The 23,755-nt window shown below is 41.2% G+C and overlaps 3 protein-coding genes across 6 annotated transcripts in view; 1 reads left to right on the top strand and 2 right to left on the bottom strand.

The window, feature by feature from the left end:
• Positions 1 to 23,755, top strand: part of TSEN2 (tRNA splicing endonuclease subunit 2) — a 603,350-nt gene that overhangs the window by 162,092 nt on the left and 417,503 nt on the right. The window lies entirely within an intron of this gene.
• The window catches only part of VGLL4 (vestigial like family member 4), a 99,146-nt gene that overhangs the window by 65,450 nt on the left and 9,941 nt on the right, over positions 1 to 23,755 (bottom strand). The window contains exon 2 of one of the 2 annotated variants that reach the window (XM_051627112.1): positions 16,143 to 16,219. In XM_051627112.1, the coding sequence (XP_051483072.1) occupies positions 16,143 to 16,219 (77 nt within the window). Of the gene's footprint in view, positions 1 to 16,142; positions 16,220 to 23,215; positions 23,367 to 23,755 lie in introns of those variants that run through there. The other variant, XM_051627114.1, reaches the window with a different exon arrangement.
• TAMM41 (TAM41 mitochondrial translocator assembly and maintenance homolog) overlaps positions 16,172 to 23,755 on the bottom strand; it is a 43,541-nt gene continuing 35,957 nt past the window's right edge. Inside the window, exon 9 of the mRNA XM_051627111.1 lies at positions 16,172 to 16,219. The gene's annotated coding sequence lies outside the window, so the exon portion shown is untranslated. The remainder of the gene's footprint in view (positions 16,220 to 23,755) is intronic.

The raw sequence follows: 23,755 nt of genomic DNA, 5'->3' as shown, positions 1-23,755 counted from the left end.
CAGAGAGCAGTTGCCTTGGAATTAAATATCAAGAATGCTATCTGAGCACTGTCAGAGGTTACTACACATCCCATCATTTGGAAGGTTCTGAGGAAAATAATTAGTATTTGAAAAAGTGCTACAAGTCAGTTAACTGTGTTGCGCAACAAACATTCAAAATAAATTCCATACCTTCGGATGCCAGTGCAAGAACTTGTGTAACATTGTTTACCACAACCTCAGCAAGACTGATTGTAGATAAACAGCTCTAACTGCAGGCAGCCAGGAGATGACAGCCAGGCCTCCCAAATGTAAGGAGCACATACAAGAAAGAATAATCTAAGATAAACACCAAGTTCTTGTCTTCACACACATGTACACCCCTCTAATATTCCAATTTAAAAGTTTATTCTTGATCCAATCTGATTCCATTGAAATAAGCCCTAAGAAGACTTGAACCAATTAAAACGGTGTAGCCTGTGTTAATCATATGAGTAAACTCTGAACAGATACTGCTTTGTCATCCAAAGTTCCATCAATTCACAAAGCTGGGGGGTTTTATTGGTTTCCAAGTAAAATTGATAGAACACCCTGTACACAGCCTAAAACTGAGAACAGACTGGGAGGGGCTGTTCACAGAAATAAATTTCTATTCCTTTTTAATTGTGGAGAATCCTGCTTTACTCAATGTACATGGTGAAAAGGAATCAGAAAAGAACAAAAAAAAAAAACAAAAAACACAAAACAAACCATCCTCAGCAGAAGTGCTGACTTGGCATGTGAGAATATATGGCAGAAAACTACTCAGAAACATTTTGGGGAGGCAAGCACCTCTGAGCCACACTGGGAAAAGCCCAACTGATCCTTGGGAAAGGCAGCTCCTGCACCAGCAGATGGCTGGGGAGGGCAGGGGGGCAGAACCTGGTGCTACTTCCCACTGGAACAGCTTTTACTGCAGAAAACCACCATGCAAACAGTGACTAACACTTGTTTGAAGTTCAGCCTCAAGCCTGTGCCCACTCAATTCTTGTTACAAGCATGACTATGCCTTGGTAAAGGTTTGCTGTCCAGCTGTAAACGAAGTTAGGAATGAAGCCTGATGGTCTGGTTATGGGTGCAATAAAGGCACAGCATAAAATGGCTTCAGGAAAATAGTGAGGGCTCTTAAATACAGTGAGCTAGCAGAGCAAAACTATTTGTGCAGCCTGGCAAGGAAACCAGGTGTCTCAAATTCAGCAAAAACTGAGCAGTCCCTGTGTTGCATGGTGTTAATTTACTTCTCGTATTTGTCTGCCATTGCACTAGTAAAGTTAGAGACTGGTGGTGTAAATCACAACATATTCAATGGCTACTTTGCAGTATAGTGACAAAACCAAACCCTGCAGTCTGAACAAATCCTGATCAGCTAAAGTATGACTGTAACAGACTTTAAGAAATTATGTTGCAGCTCTTAAAGAGTATGTTAACTTGGCTTCTTCCCACCCTCCAGCTTAATTCCCTACAGAATTCCCTATGCCTTTCCAATTTTCTTTACCTTTACTTGAGAATGACCTGGATTTCTGCCTTACAGGAATATTTATATACCTAAACTCTTTAAGAATTACAGGCTGAAACAGCCCCTCCACAATTCGCAGCACTGCAAAGGAACTGTGCTACACGTGCTAAGCAGGGGCTGACCCAGGGCAGCCCATCTTCTCACTCCTGCACCCCCATTTTACTCCATTTCTCACCACATCTTTCACTCACAGGCCTTTCAGAGAGCAACTCTCAAATTGCAGGGAGGTGTGTTTCAGGTCAAGCCCGTGACACTGTTCCACTCTTCCAGGAACACATTCAACTGAAATAAAAGTAGCTTTGGATTTTTTTCCTGCTATTTCAGCAAAACGCAAAAGAAGTATTAAAAAAGAGAAATCAAGGCTAGCAACATTACTTCATTATTGGATAAAAGCATTAAATATTGTAAATATTTAAATGCAGTAATGCCATTAATTGCAGAGCAATTTCTTGAAATGAGAGTAACCTTGCTTACTTTACAAATATGAAGTGGTTTTCCTTAGAGCCACACAAATACCAAAAACGTAAGCACACCAAACACACTGAACAATTAATTAAATAGTCACCCATGGAACTTAACTTCAACAATAAGCTGTACATTCATCTTCAGCCTGCAATCTATCATCCACATGCACAAAACCAAAGAACAGCCACCTGATGCTGCCTCCATGACGGCAGGAAGAAAGACCTGAGAGAAGGCAGAGCTAGTGCTGCTGATCACAAACACCAGAGCTTATTTTCATGTTCTGCAGGGCACGAAACAATTGTCACAGGGATGATGAATGAACACAGCTCTCACACATGCACACCTCCTGTGAGGAATTATGCAAGAAATCCCCAGATGGGTGCAACCTTTGCCACGTGGCCACGGGCTGCAGCCGCCGGGACAGCGAATTATCCGCGGCTCAGCTGGTGGCCGGCTGGGGATCCTGAGATATCCTTCCTGGGATTGCACACACACCCTGCTACACATGGCCCCACTCACTCTCAGGATTTAAATTGTTCTAAGCCATTTATCAATATGCACTCATTTTTCTGGATTTGTAACAATTTCATTTAGAAACAGCTGGCAGCAGCCCCTACATACAAGACACTGATCATTCTTTTGTTCATTACCTCAAGTCTGAAGTCACAAGCACATCTGACTACCACACTTTACCCAGACAAACAGGAACTCTCTAGAAGCTGTTCCTGGGTCACTATAAGTAAATTTTTTTGCTCTGTTTCCTCTTTTCTTTTTTTAATAAATACAGGTATGGAAATATTTTATTCCATACCTTCGTAATTAATCATTGGCTTAAAAAAAAAAAAAAAGAAAAAACAAAACACAAAAATAAAGCACATTTCAAACCAAAGTTCTCCTCTCAGTAACATGAGCATAAATGCAGAATATCTAGAGAAAAGTTCATTAAATTCTTACCTGTCACGTCCAAACCTTAGGCATAACTAATCTAAGACCAAACCAAAAGAAATCCTTACAAAATAAAGATTAACATAGACTTTCTGAAGCTTTCATATCTGCCCCATCTTTTCATAGAATGGTTAAGAAAATGTCTGAAGAAAAAAAAAAAATACTTGAAATCTTACCAGCACCATTGGAAAAATATTATCTCTTTTACATGGTCAGCAGACTCTTCATTGCTATCCACTGTCCACTGCCTCAGGGCTTGGTGCCACATCCCCTTCCAGCTTTTTATAACCATCATAAAGTCAAGCACAACCCCCAGCACTTCTCACCTCCCAGTTGAGCCAGAAGAGCTGACCTGGAGCTCCACACTCATATCTCCTCCAGCAGGCCCCACCAGGGCCATACTCTGCTGGAGGTTCCCCAAGCCATATCCACTCTCTTCTACCACAAAGTCCAGCTCTGCCACCCCATAAAAAATTGTTCAGGTTTGTCCTATTCATGCCTTGCTGAACCTTTACTCTCATCTTCTTTCTAGCACAAGACTGCAAAGCAGTGAGTGCACTTCTGTCCTGTTTTAAAAGGAACTAGAAATGACTTAATAACTGCAGTAGGTAAGAAGAGGGTAAATGTCTGTTTGAACAGATTGGTGATTGTTAGGAGGGAATAGCCAGAAGGAGTAGTGAAGACCTACATTCTTCTATTGTCACAATCTCCCTCTAATTAGTAATTAATATTTGGGTACAATTGAAAGCAGAAAGACAGCAGCATTAATGTGACTGCATTAAGGTCAGTGGAACAGCTCTAATACCACTGTGCCCTATTTCTGAGAATGAAAAATCATTTCAAAATAGACCTGCCAGATTATCAAAAGGCATATGCATGCAAATATCAACAGATCACCATAGAAATACAGCCTAGCTAGGGAAATCCGTAACAGAAGCATGTAAGAACAAAGGCAGCAAAATAAGACTCAAGCTATTATTTCAGCATGACACCATAGTTGTCATGTGGTTGTAACAATTTGTTTACTCATTCCCTGCTTATAGAAATGGAGATAATAAGTTCTGAAGGGAGAACTACATGAAGAAACATGGCCAGTTTTCCCTCTCCTGAATGCAATAGAGTTCTTGGACCCTGGCTGAGCAACCAGTGTTGTGCAGGACTGTTTTATTAACCATTATTTTATTAGTGGTGATAAAACACTGACATTTTCACACAGTAGGTTGACAAAACATATACACATAAGCCAAATGACATTGTAAATTACATCATGGAGTAGACACTCCTACCACTGACACCATAATAAGCACAGTAGTAACACACACATGCAAGGCTACTACATGTTCTTTCACATAATCCACGATACCTTTAAGAAACAAAATCATGAAGCACTTGCAGGGATTGAGGGGAGATTTAAGTTAGACATCAGGAAGAAATTATTTGCTGTGGGGGTGGTGAGACACAGGCACAGGCTGCCCAGAGAAGCTATGGCTGCCCCATCCCTGGAAGTGTCCAAGGGCAGGTTGGATGGGGCTTGGAGCAACCTGGGCTGGTGGGAGGCGTCCCTGCCCATGCAGGGGGGTTAGAACTGGAGGATCTTTAAGGTCCCTTCTAACCCAAACCATTCTAGGATTTCAGTGTCCCTGTTCCTCTTCCGCACGGTGACTCCAGACCAGCAGAAGGGACCATGAGCCACGACCCATGGATCAGCCAAACAAACCTGCCTCTAATCCCCAGCACAGGCTTTGGCCAGGCTGGGGATGCTCAGCTCTGCTGCAGCAAGACAGACTGCACAGTCCAGCACATTCTGACTCGCCCTGAAATACATTCTCATACAAATGTTTCTCATTTTAAGAGCCAACAGTTTCCTGCCAAGCGTCCAATTTGCTGAAACTTCACGTCTTTTTCTCGACTTCTGAGGGGCAAATTCTTCCTGCCACTTTTATTTTCAAGAATGGCGTTTGATTCCATCAACTGACCAATCTTCTGTGGCTGTTTTTAGCATCCAACACATATGCATACCATACGTTTTGGTCAGGAATTCAGTTCTGCATAGTTTTCAGTGCCCAGCACAGCCACGCTTCTATTTACTATTGTAATACCAGTAAACATTACAAAAATACACTACCTAGAACTTCTCTGATTCTGCCTGAAACTATTCAGAATACCACCACATTCTAATTCTTCATATAACCGTTCTCTTCTGACATTGCACTACCCTTTTAAAATAGGCTCTGCCAGTTGTTACGACAGTGGGTATCGTGAGGCTTTGCTGAATGACTTAGGAAGTGAAAAAGAAATTAATGACATTTCATTCCTGATGTCAAACTACATTCCAGTTCTTAACTATGTTGGCACACTCTGGGAAGCAAGGAGCTAGTCTGGTCAGAAAGTTAAACTGACCTTTAAAGGCAAAACATCTGTTGAGAGTCATGAGAAGCTCAGTCAAAGGATTAACGCAGCTGAGCAGCTGGAACTACGAGATAACTCATGTAACCAACCAGTCCCTGCTATTAACTCAAAGACCATCAAGTTCTGTAATCAAGAGGATTCAGACAGCTCATTATTCTACAAAAAAAAAAGAGAGAGAAAAAAAAAGCAAACCACAAAAAAGCCACCACTAACCCAAAACACGTATCTAGATTTTTGTAAAAAGGATAGACTGAAAGTTTCTGAATTGCTTTTCCTTTCCACAGAAAATAACAGTGGGAAACCCAGTACTTTCCTTCACATTCAAACACTGAAAAATAACAGTCTTAGGCCTAAGCTTTTCACAATTTTTACACAGGAGAAAAGCAGCATTATCAATTTATAACACTTACAGCAGTCCGTAATAAAATTGTTAACATATTTCAGTTAACTACTCAACTGTACTTCTAAAAACAAAGCTCATCACTTTAAAATAAAATAATAGATTGATTAGGTAAATATGACACACATAAAGCAATATGGTATGCTAAGTGCCAGAATTATGCAGTAAATAAATTCAGAAATTCTCACAAAGATGGAGGCACCTGCATGGAGAGCTCATGGATTTCAATCAGAGACCAACACTGCTGAACTGTAATGTATCTGAAAACCAATCTAGTGCCTACTGATAAACCTGAGGATAAAATCCTACTGAAAGAGGCCCTTGATCAATCCCATCCTTTGGAGGTGAACTCAGAGGGGAAAGTAACATTTCTGCATGTTCACCTGATCCAGTGCTTTCCAGGTGAGGCTACACAAGAGGTGCATCAAGAGAGGAAAACTGGCAGGAGAGACAGATGGAGCCACAAACGAACTGTTGCTCTCTGGTTACTGTGAGCCCGATACACCCGGCTCAAAGCAAGCAAATAAAGGCCAGAGACTTACAGCAATAAAGTTACACAGGTGTTTCCACATCAACCTAGCAGACAACATGGGCATAGCCTGGAAAACAGAGGCAGTTACTGCTACTGCCAGAGTCCCAGGAAAATTAAGCCTAGTGCATCTACTAAAAGTATTTGATTTGAAACAACAACACACAAAAGACTATTTCTGTCCCACTGCTGTTTATAATTTCTCTCTCTTGCAAAGCAATAAATATAGATCTAAGGCAAAGTTAATTCCAGTGTTATGAAAGTATTATCACCTAATACAAATACTGTTGTAGTGGATGGACAAAAACATTCTTTTAATACAGTGCAGTGCTTCAGGGACCTTTTAATGAAAGTGTTGGGAAGCTTAAAATCAGAACAGAAAGGAAAAAAAAAACCCAGAGGAAAGTAATAAATCACTCTTCACTCTTCAATTTGCTAAATAAGAAGCATTTCTGCTTTTAAGCTTATGGATGACAGAAGTTTCTCTGGTGCTGTTGTTTAGAGCTGCACAGCAGATTTGTAACCAGAATGCTGCTTAAACAAGCAATTGGTTTTTTGTCCAGCAGCAAAATGAGGGGAAAAATTAAAAGCAAGAAAAATGCCTGAAACAAAGTGCTGCTGCTTTTTTCTTTTCTTTCTTCCCTCTTAAAGAACAAGAGGCATGAGTTAGTAAAACAGTGTGATAATTGACAGTATCCTCCTTTTATTTCATAAGCCATTCATGAGGAAACTCATCTTCGACTGGAAAACTCATGTTGAGATCCGTCCTACTTTAGGTGAGAATTTGAATGGCACAATATGAAGGCTGGGCTCCCAGCAAGGGAAAAGAGAATACCAAATGTGCTCAGCAACTAAGAACTTGCATACTTCTATTTACAATAGAGCTGTAAATATTCTATGATCATTTCACTAAAGACTGAGAAAGGAGTTAAGATAGCATAGAACCACCTCAATGTCAACACTGCACTGCTTCTAACAGACTTGACTTTACAACATAAATACTGTTTTAACATACTGTGTATATAAAAACTATGTATTTAACTAAAATCACCTTTTTTTCCGCATAGAGTTTTTGATACCCTAACTGAACACCAAGTTCACTTGCTTAAAGATAATCTTTCAATTTGCTTACAGAAAAAGGTACCCCCAGAACTGTCTGGCTGCATAAACAAAACTAGGAATTACTACACTGCACTGAAGACATTCTCCTTCCCAAAAAGCCCTGCTCTGCCATCTGGAAAATGAATTTGAGTCACTCCCAAGTGTGCAGCAGCTGACAGGCAGAACCAGGAGGGAGGGACACATGGCTCTTGGCAAGGGGTGACAAGGAAGCTGTAAAGAACTCCTTCCAGACACATGGATAACATGTCGAAATTAACTACCTTCCAAAACAATTCAATGAGGAGAAGTAGATACACAGCAGTAAACACAGTGAACCCAAAGCATTTCTGAAATATTTTAGCTCCTCTCCTCTTGCTAATTCTGCCCCAAAGGAGCATACTCTCTTCCTGGGTGACACTGGCACTTCCAAGTGTCAGGATTCTCAGGGTTCTTAAATACGTGGAAAGAACATCCTGGGAAAGCACCCTGTGCTTCACAAGTCTTCACAGCCTGCAGTATTTCTAATGAAGGAAAAAACTTGTATTTTTTTAAAAGCAGAAAGCCAAATCCTATTCACCACCCAGAGAGGGGCCAGCTTTTCCCATGCCAAGATATTCTGCTGAGCTGTAAAAAACAGCCCATTGCTGCTGTTGCAGCCACTGCTGGAAAACTGAACAGCCAAAGCCTAATGATGGGACAATTTCTCTTCATTGTCTCACAATTCAGGGTATAACAAATATCTATCATTGTAAAATAGACAAATTGAGGCCAAAGTTCCAAGTGCAGCATTTCAGAAGGTACCATTCTTCAGAAGCACGTGCACTGGCAAGGCCCACAGGGATCTGCGTGTGCTATGGCAATGACAATACAGTGTTGGGTCAGCTGCAGTTCTCAGAGCAATGGCTGGTGTCTGATGACAAATTCCATTCTTCTCAGAAGATTCCTTCCCCTCCATTCACCAGACAGCATTTAAAGAGATAGTGTTTCTGTAAACATCATGCACTGGGAGGGATTGCCACCAATATTTTCTCACCAATTAGCTAAAAAGGGCTCAGGAAGAACCTCCGTGCTGTCCAGCGGGGAGCTGCCCGCTGCCTGAGCTGCTGCAGCTTGGGCAGCAACATCTGCTGTGCTGAAGGATGCTACAACCTGTTTACAAACTGCAGGCAGCTGAGCCTCCTGCAAATGTTTTGTAAAATCTTTGGAAAAAGATGTTTAGACACTTTTGTTCCTGCAGGCATTACCATCACTCCACTGAGTGTGCTAATGGTGTTCTGCTGCTATCCAAACACATCCAGGCGCCAGGCAGACAATTGCCCCATTTTCCAGCCTATTTAACAAGTTGAAAACATAACTCTACTCATTCTTTATTTCCTTGCTACAATAAACTTGAGAATAAAAGGGGTGAAGCTTTCTGGAGGCAAGATTAATTTTTTTATTTCATTTTTAGAAAACAACAACAACACCACCACAACCCTAACAACCAGTTATCCTTTTTAACGCTCCCGCTTTTGAGAAATGCCTAAAAATTAATAAATGGCCCTGACACCATTTACAGGAAGCTACCCTGTGAAATACTGAGTAATACAAACAGCCAACGGTTTATGACAGATAAAAAGCAGGTCAGGAATTTAGTCGTTTGGGCATTTTCCTAAACAATATATTAACTTGTATTTAAAACAGAGAAGATATTAGTATTTTCTGGTCTGCACTGTTCGTAAATGTAAAAGCAGAACACTATGCATGTTATTACTCAGAGAGTTTTATTATTTAAAGCTCTTGGCATTCATAAAGAATATTCATACAGCTCTTGGTATTCAACAGATGATTTAGGCTGCACCTCAGTGATAGAGCCACATACGTTCTCCCATCACACTATTACTAAACTAAAACATCACACTTCCATACTTTCCTCCCTTTCAGGAAAAAAAGATTTATGCACAAAGTTTGCTCCAAAACTAACAGGACACCCCCTCTTCCCCTACCATTGATTAAACATTATGTAAATGACTAGCTGACAAATCTGGTTTTAACACCTCTCGTGGATGTTGAGGGATTACAAACACAGGCTTTCACTGATGCTGCTTCTTAGAAATTAGCTTTTCCTCCAGAAAATCTTAAATTTGTCTTTTGCTAGACATCACATAAGCTCTGACCAAAAGCACAGTTGCTGATTCGTAAAAGCTATACAATTGCTTAATTGAACATTAATTTCTGCAGTTAAAGAATTCAGGACATTCCACTGAGTTGCAGAATACCAGTCTAACCATACCTCTAATTTTCAAGACCTAACTCTTTGTCTGACAGATTCATCCAGTCACCAAACTGGTAAAAAGACAACCAAATCAGTACTTTAATTTACCATAAATGAAGAAATAAGCATCCAAATGGACAGTCCACTTATCTTCATATGAGAAATAATCACTTTCACCCTCCTTTCAACCTAATAAGGGAAAAGCCTGAAGAAATCAAGCCCTAAATGAAAGGTTGCAAAGGCTCTGTTAATAAGACATCCAAGAGCTGACAAACTCTGATATAAAAAATCCCCAGACTTTGAAAACACTGAAGAACAAGATGTACACAAAATACTGTTACAATTATTTACAGAATGCAAAAGAAAAACCTGGCTTAACGTGCTTGTGTTGCCAAGTGGGATTTCAGCAAGTATGGTCCTACTAAACAAAAAGTAGGAGGTGAAGATCAAAAATGACTCCTCCACTGACTGGAAGTCATAGGAAGCAAGATTCTTAGTCGAAGCATCGTGTACAACCTTTTCATTAGGGGGGAGATTTTTATCAAGCCCAAGTTGGGAACCCACCAGAGAGTGACATGGTCAGCCCTGCTGGCCATGGTACCTGCAGGTTCTGTACAATGACTGCCAGCTCACCAGGCACAGGACAGAAACTAGTGTGAGACTCTTCAAAGCCAGGAGTTTCTTATGGATAGTTTCCCTGTGAGCAATCTTATGGTGTATTATACTTATCACTGGGGACAAAATGAAGAATTCTAGCATGAAGAGAAAACAGTTTACCATCAAACCAGTCTAAATGAGAATTAGGGTTTGGTACACAAGAACATTTTAGATTTCCTAAGAACTCTAAACACGCCCCAAGTTGCCTATATTGAACCAGTTTGATTCCCTTCCACCCCTAAAACAAGCACCCAATAAATGAGAATACTGAAATGTCTGTGCACTGCAACACACAGCTAAGGCTTTTCCATTTATTTCTTTGTTACACAATCTGCTATTTTGTACCTTTATGTGCACATAAAAATACAGAGGGCAAGTCAAATGACAAGATTAATTCAACTGGAAATTTTTCATCTTGCTTTAAGTAACACTTAGCTATACAATATTTATCATCCTTACTCCAAGCACGTTATTCTTCCCAGTTCTACCCAGAATGGGGTGAAGTTGCAAAAAGAAAATAAACAAGAACAGTGACAGGACACTGCTATTTCACTTCTGTGTAAAAACATGTTATCACTGTTCCCTACTTCACTGAAGCAGATGAATGTCTACAGAAAAAAACACAACACAAACCAACAAAAAAAACCCCAAAAATTCAGGAGAAACTCCCCCCCTAAAAAAACAAACCTCAAATTAAACTCATCGAGACTAATTTTATTCCTATAGCAAGTACCATGCAAATCCTCACTTTTAGTCAGTCAAAAATTCTTCAGGATCTTTCATATTTTCAGTGCTGCTTTACATGCTCACAATGTAGGATGGAAGCTATTCCAACTTCTGCAAACACTGCTGTCAAATCCTTCCTTAGGCTCACTGCCCCTCATTTGTTGTACATTTACTGAACAAACAGTGGTGTGGATGAAAAGTTGTGCTGATGCTAGAAATATTTCATCATTAATACCTTCAACACAAATAGCAACATTCAAGTCTAATCCTACTATAAATATTGCTTGGTTTGTATCTAAAGACAATAAGCTTACAGAATCACCACCCTCTTCAAGAGATTTAAAAAATAATAAATTGTTCTCAACTCAGAACTATCTTTTCCAGGATCAGCTATGCAAAACAACTAATTGTCGCATCTTTATTAATGAGATGGCAGCCAGCACAACATCACTTCTCCTGACTGAACTGATAGACACGAGTGAAAAAACAGTAAAAACTGATTTGGAGGTCTTGTCTACATCAGGATTTTATTACAAAGTGGATTAGGGCAGGGATTTTAAAGCACAATACTTCTTCTGTACTGGAAATATCAACTGTATGGTCTGGCTTAATTATTTGAAGTGGATTAAACTAAACCACATAAAAGAAACTGTTGCCAAACAATAACAGTGTTCACAGGCAACAAGTGTGGAATAGCAATTCCAGGCTTCCATGCATACAGGGATGATGCATGTGACTGAAGGCACATGTGCAAGAAGCATGACTTGATTAAAGACCACCTCCCCCCCCCCCACCCCCCCAATGCAGTCCTGTATCAGTTTGTCAAAACAGAAATCAGGACTCAAGAGGAATGGGTTTGGTATAACACCTTAGAATGCAAAGCTACTACCCAAGATTTGAGATTTTATTGTGCCATTTATTAGCTGTTTCCAAACCTTTCATTTCCTTGTGGAAGCAGATTTTCTTCTGTTTGCCAGCAGCAGACTTTTCACTATATTGTCCTGAGAGACTAAGAAACAACATGCATTTTCTCATTCATTCCCATATCCTTAAGCTGGGCTTGCATACTGGAGGGAAGTATGTAAGGAAAGCATTACTATAAAACCAGCACAGGGGGCAACTACCAGAGCTACCAACACATCGTGCAAGTCCTTATTGACATTTTCCTGCACAATTGTATCAATAACAAGATTAGGCTTTTAAAACTCTGTTCATAACAGAAAGACCAGCTCCCAAACCCCTTATTTTTACATGAGATAAATACAAAATTTTAATCCTCCTTAATGTTTAAGCACATGCTGTTCAACACAATTACATGAAGAAAAACTGTATTTTCAGTAATTCCTTCTCTTAAATACTGTCAGCCTAACCTGTTGATCTTCTAATTTAATTCCTGAATGTATGAGAAATCAGCACAATCATTACAAAAAGGATAGGGAAAGAAGAAAGGACAAGAGAGTCATCAATAGTGTCAAGCATCTCATGGTAAACTTGATTTTTGCAATTGTACAATAACCCACGTGTAAAAAGGTTTCCACCACGCTGACTTTAGGCAGACTGCACAGAGACAGAGGTCATACAGGTGCTCCCTTCACACAAAGCCCACTTCTGAAGCACTGAAAAAGCCCAGCAAAGCCACTCACAGACAGAACTTGTGCAGGTTACCTACTCTGGCACTGAGCAGCTGCTCATGAACGGCACAGATCTTCCTCTGCCCTTTCCCTTCACTACTGACAAGCAAGCAATTAGGGACTAGCCTTCAAATGAGTGCCTAATGATTGCAGCATTGTGTGCTTCCTTGCCACTGAATGAAAGGCCAAGTTTGGACAATCAGTAAGCAAGGAGCTCCACTAAGAAACACCTCTCTCCTCTCCTTTAGCTGGTATCACTTCTAAAGGAGTGTCTGTCTTCTCTCATCCAGCTTTTTTTGGTTTGCTTTGCTGTTTTTTCTGAAGTTCAGATCCACTTTAGCAGAAGCTTAAATAATTGCTTACCTGACAGTGGTAACAGCTACAAATAAAAAACTACAGTAATAATTTCTTTTCCATAATTAACCATTTCCATGACACAGCAGTTAACCAAATGTGTTCCATACATTTTCTCCAATAAGAAGTGCAGAAACTTAAACTGGGAATTGTCAAAATACAATATAGTTCATGAAGTAGAACAGAGATGCACTTGGAAGCACCACAGAGTGCAAATGTATCACTGAGGGTCAACCTCACTGACCAAACCACACCAATTCAAGGTCATCCTTGTCTAGGAAATCAATAACCATTCTGAGAAACCTGAGCAGTCATATACCTCATGCACTTCTGTAAGTGCTGTTAAGTTTAAAGGTATTTGTTTTAAACTGAGTGTGATTTGCATATACACTGCAACACTTTTACATTTGTGGGCACTGCAGTCAGTGCCCACGGAGATAAGATGTTCCTTCCTATTAGAAAGAATTAAATTCATAAATACTGGTAAAACTCCACATCTGGACACACCTACATGAACAAGAATAAAATTCAATTCCTACCAGCTTCAGGACATAAACCTTGTTTTTGAACACACACCTGTATTTGCAGTGCCTGGATTCAGATAATACATTTGAAGGCTGCTGATCTGGGTAAATTAGCCTGAAGTTGAGGCTGAGGTGTAGAATAAAGCGTATCAGGATGAGAGAGCTTGGAATTTAAGATGTCTGCAAGAGTACCAAGGGCTTGTGTACAAATACTACTAATGTTGCCAAGAAAATAAGTAGTGAAAATTACTGGTATGCATGAGTAAGAGACCACTAACAACTTCAGCTTGCTTTACACCTTGGGTAGGAGCACACACAGTCTAACTTCAGAAACATCTTCTCACAAGAGATGACAGAAAAGAAGTGTTAAGATTAACTTTGTTTTTCTGATAAAAAATGTAACAGTAAACTACTTTGAAAGGGAATAATTTTGAGGAATTATAGTTAAAATAGGTACATCAACCACTTAAAATTATCTTTAAAAAGTGAGAAACTAGAACTTTTCAACTGTTACATAGCGTACAGTTTAGATGAGAGTATCTGAGATGAGCTGGATCACATTAACAAGCAGATTTATTATTTCACTAGTGGAATCTACCCACTAGTTGCTTGCTAGCATTGTCATGTCAAGACAGCATATAGCTACATTTCCTTTGCTATCCATTCAATAATAAGATTACACTTTGACCATGAAATGCACAGAGTGCTTCAGGAATTATCTGTTAGACAAATTTTTATTCTAGCAAAAATGTTTCAGAAACTACATTAATCTGAAATCCTTATTCAAAACTTTGGAAGCAGAAAACTTAATTATAACATTAGAAATGTCAGAAAGAACCCCTTGGAAATTTCTGGGGGGAATCAACAAGAAAATTACGTGTATGAATTACCTAAATACAAGAAATATCACTGAAATCAATTCAATAGTTTGTTTCGGTAGTGAGAACGTAAAAGTCATCTGATTTAAAGAAAAAAAAAAAAGGGGGAGGGTTGGGGCTTAAAGCAATTATTTCACTCCTGGTCATGACTGGGGTATCAGAAACTCTGTGTAGAATTCTAGCTGGTTGACAAAGCAAAGAGGGGATACAGAAACACAGACAGGACCCACTGACAAAACTCTGGGAGCAGCGTGCCAGGCACTTTACTGGGAAGGTCAAGGATAATTGCTAAATTCAAAATTAAGACTAACTTCAAGCTGTTTGCATCCACTCTGCACCACAGAGTGGGGCCTAGCTGGTGCCTCTTCCACAACAGTTGTGCTAAAAAGAGCAAGTTCAGTGACTGGTCCAGACTACTCAGTCCTTCCTTTGAGCAGCCTCTCACACTCGAGCATTCTTGGTGTGCGATCCGCACAGCAACAGGATAACCCAGAGACAGGCTAAGTTAGAAGCTGCAGAGTGGCCTAAATCTAATTAAGTCTAAGTGGTAAGACTAAAGGAATGTAAATTAGAACCAGATACATCTCAGCTTCCTCACATGCAACTTGCACTGAACCAGACTTCTCCTGCATTCTCTACATCCAGCCCAGCAGTCCTACCCCGTGGAAATAAAAAAAAATCAAACTAGTCTTAGGCAACAGCTAAAACAGCTAACCAAGAAGAATGCATTTAAGCCTAAGAAAATTTAGAATACATATTCAAAATATATATTTCAAATCTAGTGGAAAAGTTAGGGTTTTGCCCTCTCTACAAATCTGTTACTTTTCAAGAGGAATGTCCCAGGCCAAAATCAGGGTTGAAATTGTTTCCTCAAGGACTTCCACGGCTGTTCATTTTACCAGAAACAGTCCACAACCAGCAACCAACCCAATCATCCTACTACAGTGAAACCCAAAGAACCATTTTTGTAGTCAGTATCTATTCAGGTTGATACCCAAGATACAAACACCTCCTGAGAGCTTCCACTACTCAGAAAAAAACTGACACAGACATTTATTACTAAGCTTGCAGGAAACAATCTGCTTTACAAAGCAGCACTGCAATTGGACAGATAATTTTATTCTAACTGCAGTAAACCCATCTTAAACACTCACTGTGAATGCTCAAAGCAAAAATATTACCCTAATGATTGGCAGCATGAGCCTCTAGCTGCAACCAACCTCATTTACTGCATTAACATCCTGTACTCACCTTCCAGTGGCAGTGAAAGGAAAATGAAGTGCTCATTACTGAGGGCAACAGGTTTTTTTTGCATTGAAAAGGAATCTTTGCAGCCCACTCATGCCCACCCAGTTATGTGTTCTTAAATGAGAAGAGGTCTAACTGATATTCTCAGGGACTGTAAGGCCCCAAATTGTCCTTAGTTTGAGGGCAGTTTCATTAGCACTTTTTGTCCACTAACAATGCAAGTGCAATTGGGAAAAAAGAGGAACCTTTAGATGAATTAAGTTCAGTTTAAAAATAAGAAGAATTATTCTCTCTTGCATACTAAGTAGTTTAATTGCAACATACTGATTTTGCACGTGAGGAAGATGACCTTTTGAGGGCTCCTGAAGACTTTTTTTCTACAGGTCTTAGATTCAGCAAAATGGATAAAGCCAGAATACACATCCTACACAGAGCAAACATAAAGCATCTGGATCCAGCAAAGCAGAGAACGAGGTCTCAGACTTACGCTTCTCATCATCAGCATGTACTAGAGATGCTGCTCTCGACAAAACATCCAATGGAGTCTCCATTCCTCTCTGGATCCTGGAAAACAGAGAGTCAAAGTTTCAAAGAGCAACCTCAGGGAGCCCTCCCCACAGCACAGGAGGTGGTAAGCCACTTCTTCATGGCCTGCACACAGCAGAGAGCAGTAACGAGCAAGAGCATGACAGCAAAAAGAATCAAAAACCCAGGCTTCTGCTGCTCTTTTCCTGTTACACCAGCCCAGGATTTGTTAAAACTAAGTCATTGGTGAAAATAAGGAAACACTGGAATTAGCTTTCCCACCAACTACTCATCCAAAAAAACCTGGAAGACCAAATTCTCCAGTACTCGATCAATGATCACCACTCAAATACACTGCAACAGGGTTATCTACCATTTTTGCCTCCCACATGCCAGCCTTCCATCCCAGAAAACAGCTGCTTGAGGCAATATCCAAAGATGCAATTCATCTAAAGTGAAGAGGACAGCTGGCCTGGCTACCTGCATGGGGACAAGATTACTTCAGATCCATAGTCTTCTATAAATGTGCACTCCCTGCTCTCCTAGGCCCAAAGTGGAATCATCTAAAGCTTATAGGCTTTAAGACATTTTCTTCCTCATGAACACTGGGCATGTGTATATATAATGACACAGGCAGAAAACTCCCACTTGTATAACAGTAACTTCAGTAGCTGATTTTACCCCTTTCCTCCAACACATCATTCCCATCCATAAAAAATTAACCCCAGCCTGTAAAAATGCATATTTCAGCACAACACGAAGGCTTCAAAACTTACAAAGAAGTACCAATATGAAGTTCCAAAAGATATGAAAGGGAAAGGAAAAGAATAACATGTTGTCGAGATGCTTTTGTAAGAAGGTTTAAACTTAAATGTGTTCATAAACAAGAAGGCAAGAGCAGACACTGAACTGTTAAGAGAACAAACTAAGAACCCAGGACTGCTAACAAAAACTCCCCACAAAACTAGCATGCTATTCTGTCAGAAGAACTGCTTACTGTAACTTACTTTACAGTGTGATCTTAAAAGAAAAAAAAAGTAAAAAAAAAAGATAGTGGCAATTACAGAAATCTCAAACACATGTATATAGACTTAACAACAAGCACATGTTGGGGAAGCAATTTCCTTGACTTTGCACTATAAATAATAAACCTCACTATCCTCCCTCTCTCTTTCTAAATAATGTCAAACACTTTAAAACTAACCCAAGATTTTAAGCTTAAGAGATAGGATTTCTAAAGTATTTTTAGGTTTTAAAAATGTATTTTCAATAAAGAAATCCAGTCTCGTCTCCACAGAACTGTGCAAGAAGAGACATACTTGAAATAACTAAGCAGAGTGTTTGAGGATAAAACATGAATTCTCCCTCCCTGTCAGAATCAGCTTTTGCTCAAGAACAGTAATTTATCTAAACTTATAAAACCAGTTAACTCTTTAAAGACATCTGGGCAAGAGGTTTTAGAAAACAAGACCTTAGATTTTTTTTACTAAGTCTGTCTTCACTAAATATTTCTTAGTATCACATTTGGCCACACTCTCTTCCAAACCAAAGCAAAGATTTGGAAGCCTGCAGCATCATTCCCCTTTGATCCCTTAGACTTAGACCCTGATGCTTCATTTCTTTTTTGTTTTGTTTGTTGGGGGTTTTCTTCTTGAAGCTTAAAATAGCAAAAAAACAAACCAAACCCTTTGTTCTCCCCAGACTGTCACACAAATTCCTCTAACAGGGTAAAAATTCAGTTGGAAATAAGATTTTGAAGTGCCTGATGAGATGATGCAGCTGCACCAAACTGATGCCTAACTCAGGATTTAGCACTAACCAGCTTTGTCCTAAATTTCAAAGACAGTCACACACAGCTTTTGGTCAACTCTTGATAAAGAACAATGCAAAGGATATTAAGATGTCCTTTACTGAAAACAAACTGTTGTTTTCTTTCAGTTTGTCATTAATTTTCAAATAATGGGAGTAGCAGATGCCCAATCCCTTTCCGAAACATGCTGCTAGTAAGAGAATTAGCTGGTGACAAAAGTCCACATTGAGAGAAGGAAACAGGAACCAAGTCTTAATTTTATTCAGGAAATTAGACACTTTAAAAACAACTTCACTCAAACTGGCCTCAATATAGTTTTGTAGCTTTGCATATGATTAAAGTTCATTCCACAAGAGAGCTGCAAAAGTGATCCTCTAGGAATTATGGTCTTGTGAAGAATGTTGTGCCCATTCAAGAGGTTCTGTGAAGGGATGCTGTTGATACAGAGGTCTGTCACTTCCAGGGTGGAACACCATACATGCTGGGATTTTTTAAACATGCTGCACACCAACAGAGTTACAAAAATCACCCTCAAGGAGCTATACATTTTTAGGTTAAAAAACAAACAAACAAAAAAATCCCTAAATTAAACTAATTGGTTAAGGGTAACGGTAAAAAATAAATAAATTAAAGGTTGTCTATGGGAATGAGAGAAGAGGAATCCTCTCTTAGACAGTTTGAAGCTTAGAAGACTAATTCCACCTGGGCAAGAACAGCAACTGTACAGCTACTCCAAGGGAGCCTTCAGAGAACAGCCTGACCACTCTCAGGAGTCATGCTTCAGAAATTAAAAAACAGTTCAGCTTCCAAGGTTCCAACAGAAAAAAGGCAACCACAAAAGCAGCCTTCTGAAAAAGGCCAACTAATTCTCTGTGTGACACATAAACCTATCTATGCAGCAGAAACTAACCTGAATCAAAGCTGCATTTTTGTAAGTTACCCCCATCAAAAAACAACTTTCTAGCCCACATGCAAGTATTTCTCTATACCCAGACCTCATAAGAGAAGACAAGTGATCATTGAAGCACAAGAACACAAACTTAGCTTCCTCTGGATGGATACAATTTAAACACTACAGAAACAGTTTCATAAGTATCTCCCTTGTTACAAAACCTTAACTGTTAGGTTAAACAAGACAGAAGCCAAAAGCACTTTTACAAGTGTTCAAGATATTTTTATCTATTATAATTGAAAATATTAGCTAATATCCTACTCTGTCCTTCTATTTATCATTTACTGCTTCCACTCAACATCTCCCCAGTCTGTCCTCTCACTTAAACAGCAGCAAAGAAACATTCTGGAAAACAACAAAGACATAGAATGTTAAATCATAAAGATACAACGTCCAAAAGACCAATGAGTTACTAAACACTGACCCACTATGAATTTTTTTCTGCAACACATTAGTTAACGGAACAGCACATTGTTTTCCTTTCTCCTCTGCAAGCTGTTGCAGGTCCCAAGCACATATGGAGCACTCTCAGCCTAGCCCATTAGCATTTTTTGAAGCCCATAGAGAAATTAAAGCTTTTGAAAATGAGCAGCTCAGTGATTTCAGGGATTTACACAGCACCCTCCAAACTATCAGGGAGAACACCTGGGGAAAAACCCTAAAGTTGCTTGTTTGAAACTTAAGCAAACAGGCAGTAGGGAAACTGGCACCAGAGACCAACTGCAGACTGAACAATGAGACATTTATTCAATCCCATGGAAGTTATTGATCACAGTGGGGTAAGTCAGGAAAGATTAGAAATAAAGAGAACTTTGTATTTTTATTATTTTTTTTTAATGGGCAATAGTCAAGGGACAGAAAGGAAAGAGAAACATGAAAGATTATGTCTGTGGCAGTAATTTCCATTATGGAGAAATGATGGCTTTTGTCTAGCATGGTTCTCAACTAGTAACCCAAGTCAAAGCTGGATGACAGAAACAAGGAAAATGTTGGGTGAGGAAAACAAAAGGCCTGTACAAAAGACATGCTGTGCAGAGAAGAATTTTGACATGGTTTGGAGATGAAGATCTAAAGAGAGGTCAGAGTCATGAGGATACTTGTGTTACAGATCTGAGTGACACCCAGAACAGCAGCAGGGCCAGCAGCCTCTGCAAACACATTAATGAGAAACATCTGAGGGCAGACACCAGCAAGAGAGCTCTCTTAAACTTGTTGAGTGTGAATTAGAGATAGACATCTACACGATGCCAAGGAGAGACAAAGACTGAACTCTTCTGTAGAGAAAACTGGTGCTTGAATCCATGTGTCTGGAGAAATCACAAATATATGGTTGGAGGGAGAAGAAGTGGATTAATAAACAAAGCCCAGTATAACAAAAGAACGAGACAAGAATTACAAGACACTCAAGAAACAATCAAAAGTGAGGTCAAAAATAAGTGTAGATAAGCACAAGCACAGGGAAAACAAGATTAATTGAAGAGGATGGTCAAATAGGTCAAATTCATAACCAGAAGTACCTGGAGAAAGAGAATGACATTGAATTCAAGCTAAACTGGAGAGGAAATCCAGACACAACTTATCAGCACAATTAATATTTCTACAGGGTAAAGTAAGATAGAGCAAGTTTGATGCAGACCAGGTCAGCACCTTTTATGTTTTAAGATATGGGAGAGTAAAGCATATCTGCACTGTGAATAAGAATGATAAGCACATTGTATTCGATGTGTGTCCTCAACAGCCACACCACCTTTCAGTTCCTTCAGCTGCACCTAGATCAGAGCTTGTGCTTGTGGATACATAAATCTGTGGTGAGATACCCCTGGGAAACGTTAACTGTAGGTGCTCAGTTTATTACCATGCAGCACTGATCATCCTTCTGCATTTGCAGCTCACAGCCTTCAGAGTGACTTCAGGCTACTTGGCCAAAGGAATCAGCAGAACAGCATTTTGTTTAAAAACAAAACAAAACAAAAAACCACACTTATTCAGTACTTTGTGGGGATTTTTTTTCCATGCTTGTTTTGCATACAGAAAATGAGTTTGAACAGACAGATCTTTAAAAAAAAACCAATACAAAGATTTAACTTCTCACACAGAAAACTATAAGCTTAAAGCAAAGCTTTGGCATTTTACCTTATGCTTTTTGTTTTCTTGTTGCATTAATCCTCCTTAACAGGGCAAGAGGAATAATAATAATAAATAATAAAGGAATTAGCAATGGTACTTGAATTAAAAGCTAACAAACACAAGAAATGAAAGGTGGAAAAGTCTAACATGACCACATGTTGCATATACAAGATTGCTAAATGTTATATATCCTAGACGTCATGCATTCTGTTGCAAACATATTATGGAACAGCTAAGCATAGTAAGAAGAACTGAACCAAAACCCCCTTTTATAATATAAAACTTTCAAATGTATCTGAAAACAAACAAGTTAACCATCTCACTGTCTTCATATTGTATTAATTCTCAAAGCTACATATACCTAAAGAAGAACTTCCTGACACTTCATGATGTCAATGTGCTTCTTCAGTTAACATGCCCCAAAGGTCAGTGATTTTGCATCTCACTTTAGCTACCACCCCTATTTTATTCTACCTCTTTCAGCACCACTTCTGGGTTCTCATCACTTGGGCACCAGTGTAATTCCTGCTGTGAGGTGGGTGTAAAAGCTATGTATTCATCTCACAGCCTCCTTACTGAGCAGAGATAAGGCAGGGCAGCAACTCAGCACCCTGCACCACAACACCCTGTCCCCATTCCCCACAGTCTGCCTTGGTGATCCAGCAACAACCGTTTCAGCCCAGTCATTTGCACCAAAAATACAAAATCTGCAAGCATTCACAGTACAAGAGTCTAAGGGGCCAGACCTGTGTTCTCCTTGTGCCCGAGAGTATTTCTTATAACTGATTCCAAACATCAACAAGAGAGGTAGCGAACTGAAGCAAAAACCACTCTACACCAGAAATATCCTTCCAAGAAGGGAGCTGGGAAAATACAGGTGAAGAAGTTTGCAGAAGAGCCTTAATAAAAGTTTCTGCATGAAGGCAAGAGAGGCAGATTGCTGCCAGATTGCACACATTTTAGATCCAAGGCTGCCTGCAAAGAGCACGTCACTCATTTTAACAACCTACAGTTTGCTCCTCTATGAGGAACACCTTTTAAACTCACTGCTTTAAAGTCAGAGAAAATCTAATCAGAAAAGTTACCCTGCAGGAGAAATCTTGGAGCTCATGATCAGTTAGTCCTCTCTGGTTTAATTAAAAAAAAAAAAAAAGTCTGTTATTTCTTGTTCCTGATAATCCTGAAGCACCAACAGAGCAAAAGAAAAGTGAGCTGGCTTCATGGTTAACAAACACCAGTGGAAACGGGTTGTTAAATCCCCATTCATTGCACCTTCAGAAAAGGGGTGCACTGGTGACATGGACAGTCAGCTTGACTTGGAAAAGTCATTACTTCTGATTACAGCTGGGAAACATAAAGCCAGCTGGACCCAACAGCCTGAAATTGCACTGCTAAAGACTAAATTCAAAAAAAAAGCTCTAAAAATAGAAAGGACTAGAGGCAGAGTCGAAAGCTCTAACAGTGCCCTTCGGGCTCGTTCTGGAAGATTTTCACCACAGGAGCCTCGGCTACTGATGAAATTCCAGTGCTTTTCTCTGGGAGAAAAACACCCTCCCTCCAAGCCAAGGTGTGAATTTAAGATGGCAGTCACAGCACTCCCTGCCTGCTCCTGCGGCTCCCGAACAACTTTCCCGAGGGGAACTTCGCTCAGGACGTCTCCCAAAGGTTCCCAGCCACATCTTCGGCGGGACACGCGTGCGGGGACCCCGCTCCGAGCGGCCACCACCCTGCCCGGGGGGGGACACGACCCTGCCCGGGGGGGAAAACACACACGGTCCTGCCTGGGGGGGGGACACGAACCTGCCTGGGGGGGCACACACACACACGGTCCTGCCCGCCCGCTGCCCCCGCGGGAAGCTGCGGGAGAGCTCGGCGGCTCCTCCCGCCCCGCAGCCCGCCTGCCAGCCGGCTCGGCCCGGCCCCCGCAGCTCGGGGGGGAACTGCCCAGACCGCCCCGCGGAAAAGTCCCGCAAGCGCAGACCAGGAGCCGGGGCTGCCCCGTCCCGCCCGCCCAGCGCTCCCCGCTCCCCCGGGGCTGCCGTTCCCGCTTCCCCGCAGCCTTCCCGGGGCACCTGTCCCCGTCCTCCCGCCTGGAACTTCCCAGCCGCGGCCCCAGGCCCCGCTCCTCCCTCCCTCCCTCACTCACCAGCCTGCTGCCGGGCTCCGCGGCCGGGGCGGGGGCTGCGCGGTCGGTGCGGGCGGCGGGGCCGGGAGCGGGGCCGGGAGCGGGGCGGAGCAGCCCCGGCACCGCTGGCCCCGGCAGCGCTGGCTGCACGGGCCCGGGGAGGAATCCCAGGAATGATGGAATTCTCCTCCTAGCAGGTGGGGAGAGCGGGGCGGCCCCATTGGCTGGGGGCAGCTATGAGCTCAGCATAATTAGGGTAATGAGGCGCTGACATCATATCCTCGCAGGTAGGGGAGAGCGCGGCGCGCGCGCGCGCGGAGGAAGCGGGAGAGGGGCGGGACAGGCCACGCCCCCTAAGGCCACACCCCCTACGGCAGGCCACGCCCCCTCAACACACACCCCTGACAGGCCACGCCCCATCAGACCACACCCCTCGATCAGGCCCCTCCCCCTCAACACACCCCTCGGATAGGCCACGCCCCCTAATGACACCTCCCCCTCTGATAGGCCCCGCCCCCCTGGCCACACCCCACCCCCAGGCCCCGCCCCCGGGCCACACCC

The sequence above is a fragment of the Apus apus genome, chromosome 9 (genome assembly GCF_020740795.1).
Source record: "Apus apus isolate bApuApu2 chromosome 9, bApuApu2.pri.cur, whole genome shotgun sequence".
Classification (NCBI taxonomy): Eukaryota; Metazoa; Chordata; class Aves; order Apodiformes; family Apodidae; genus Apus; species Apus apus.
Note: the sequence above shows the minus strand (reverse complement) of the source record. Positions and strands in the feature narration are given on the sequence as shown.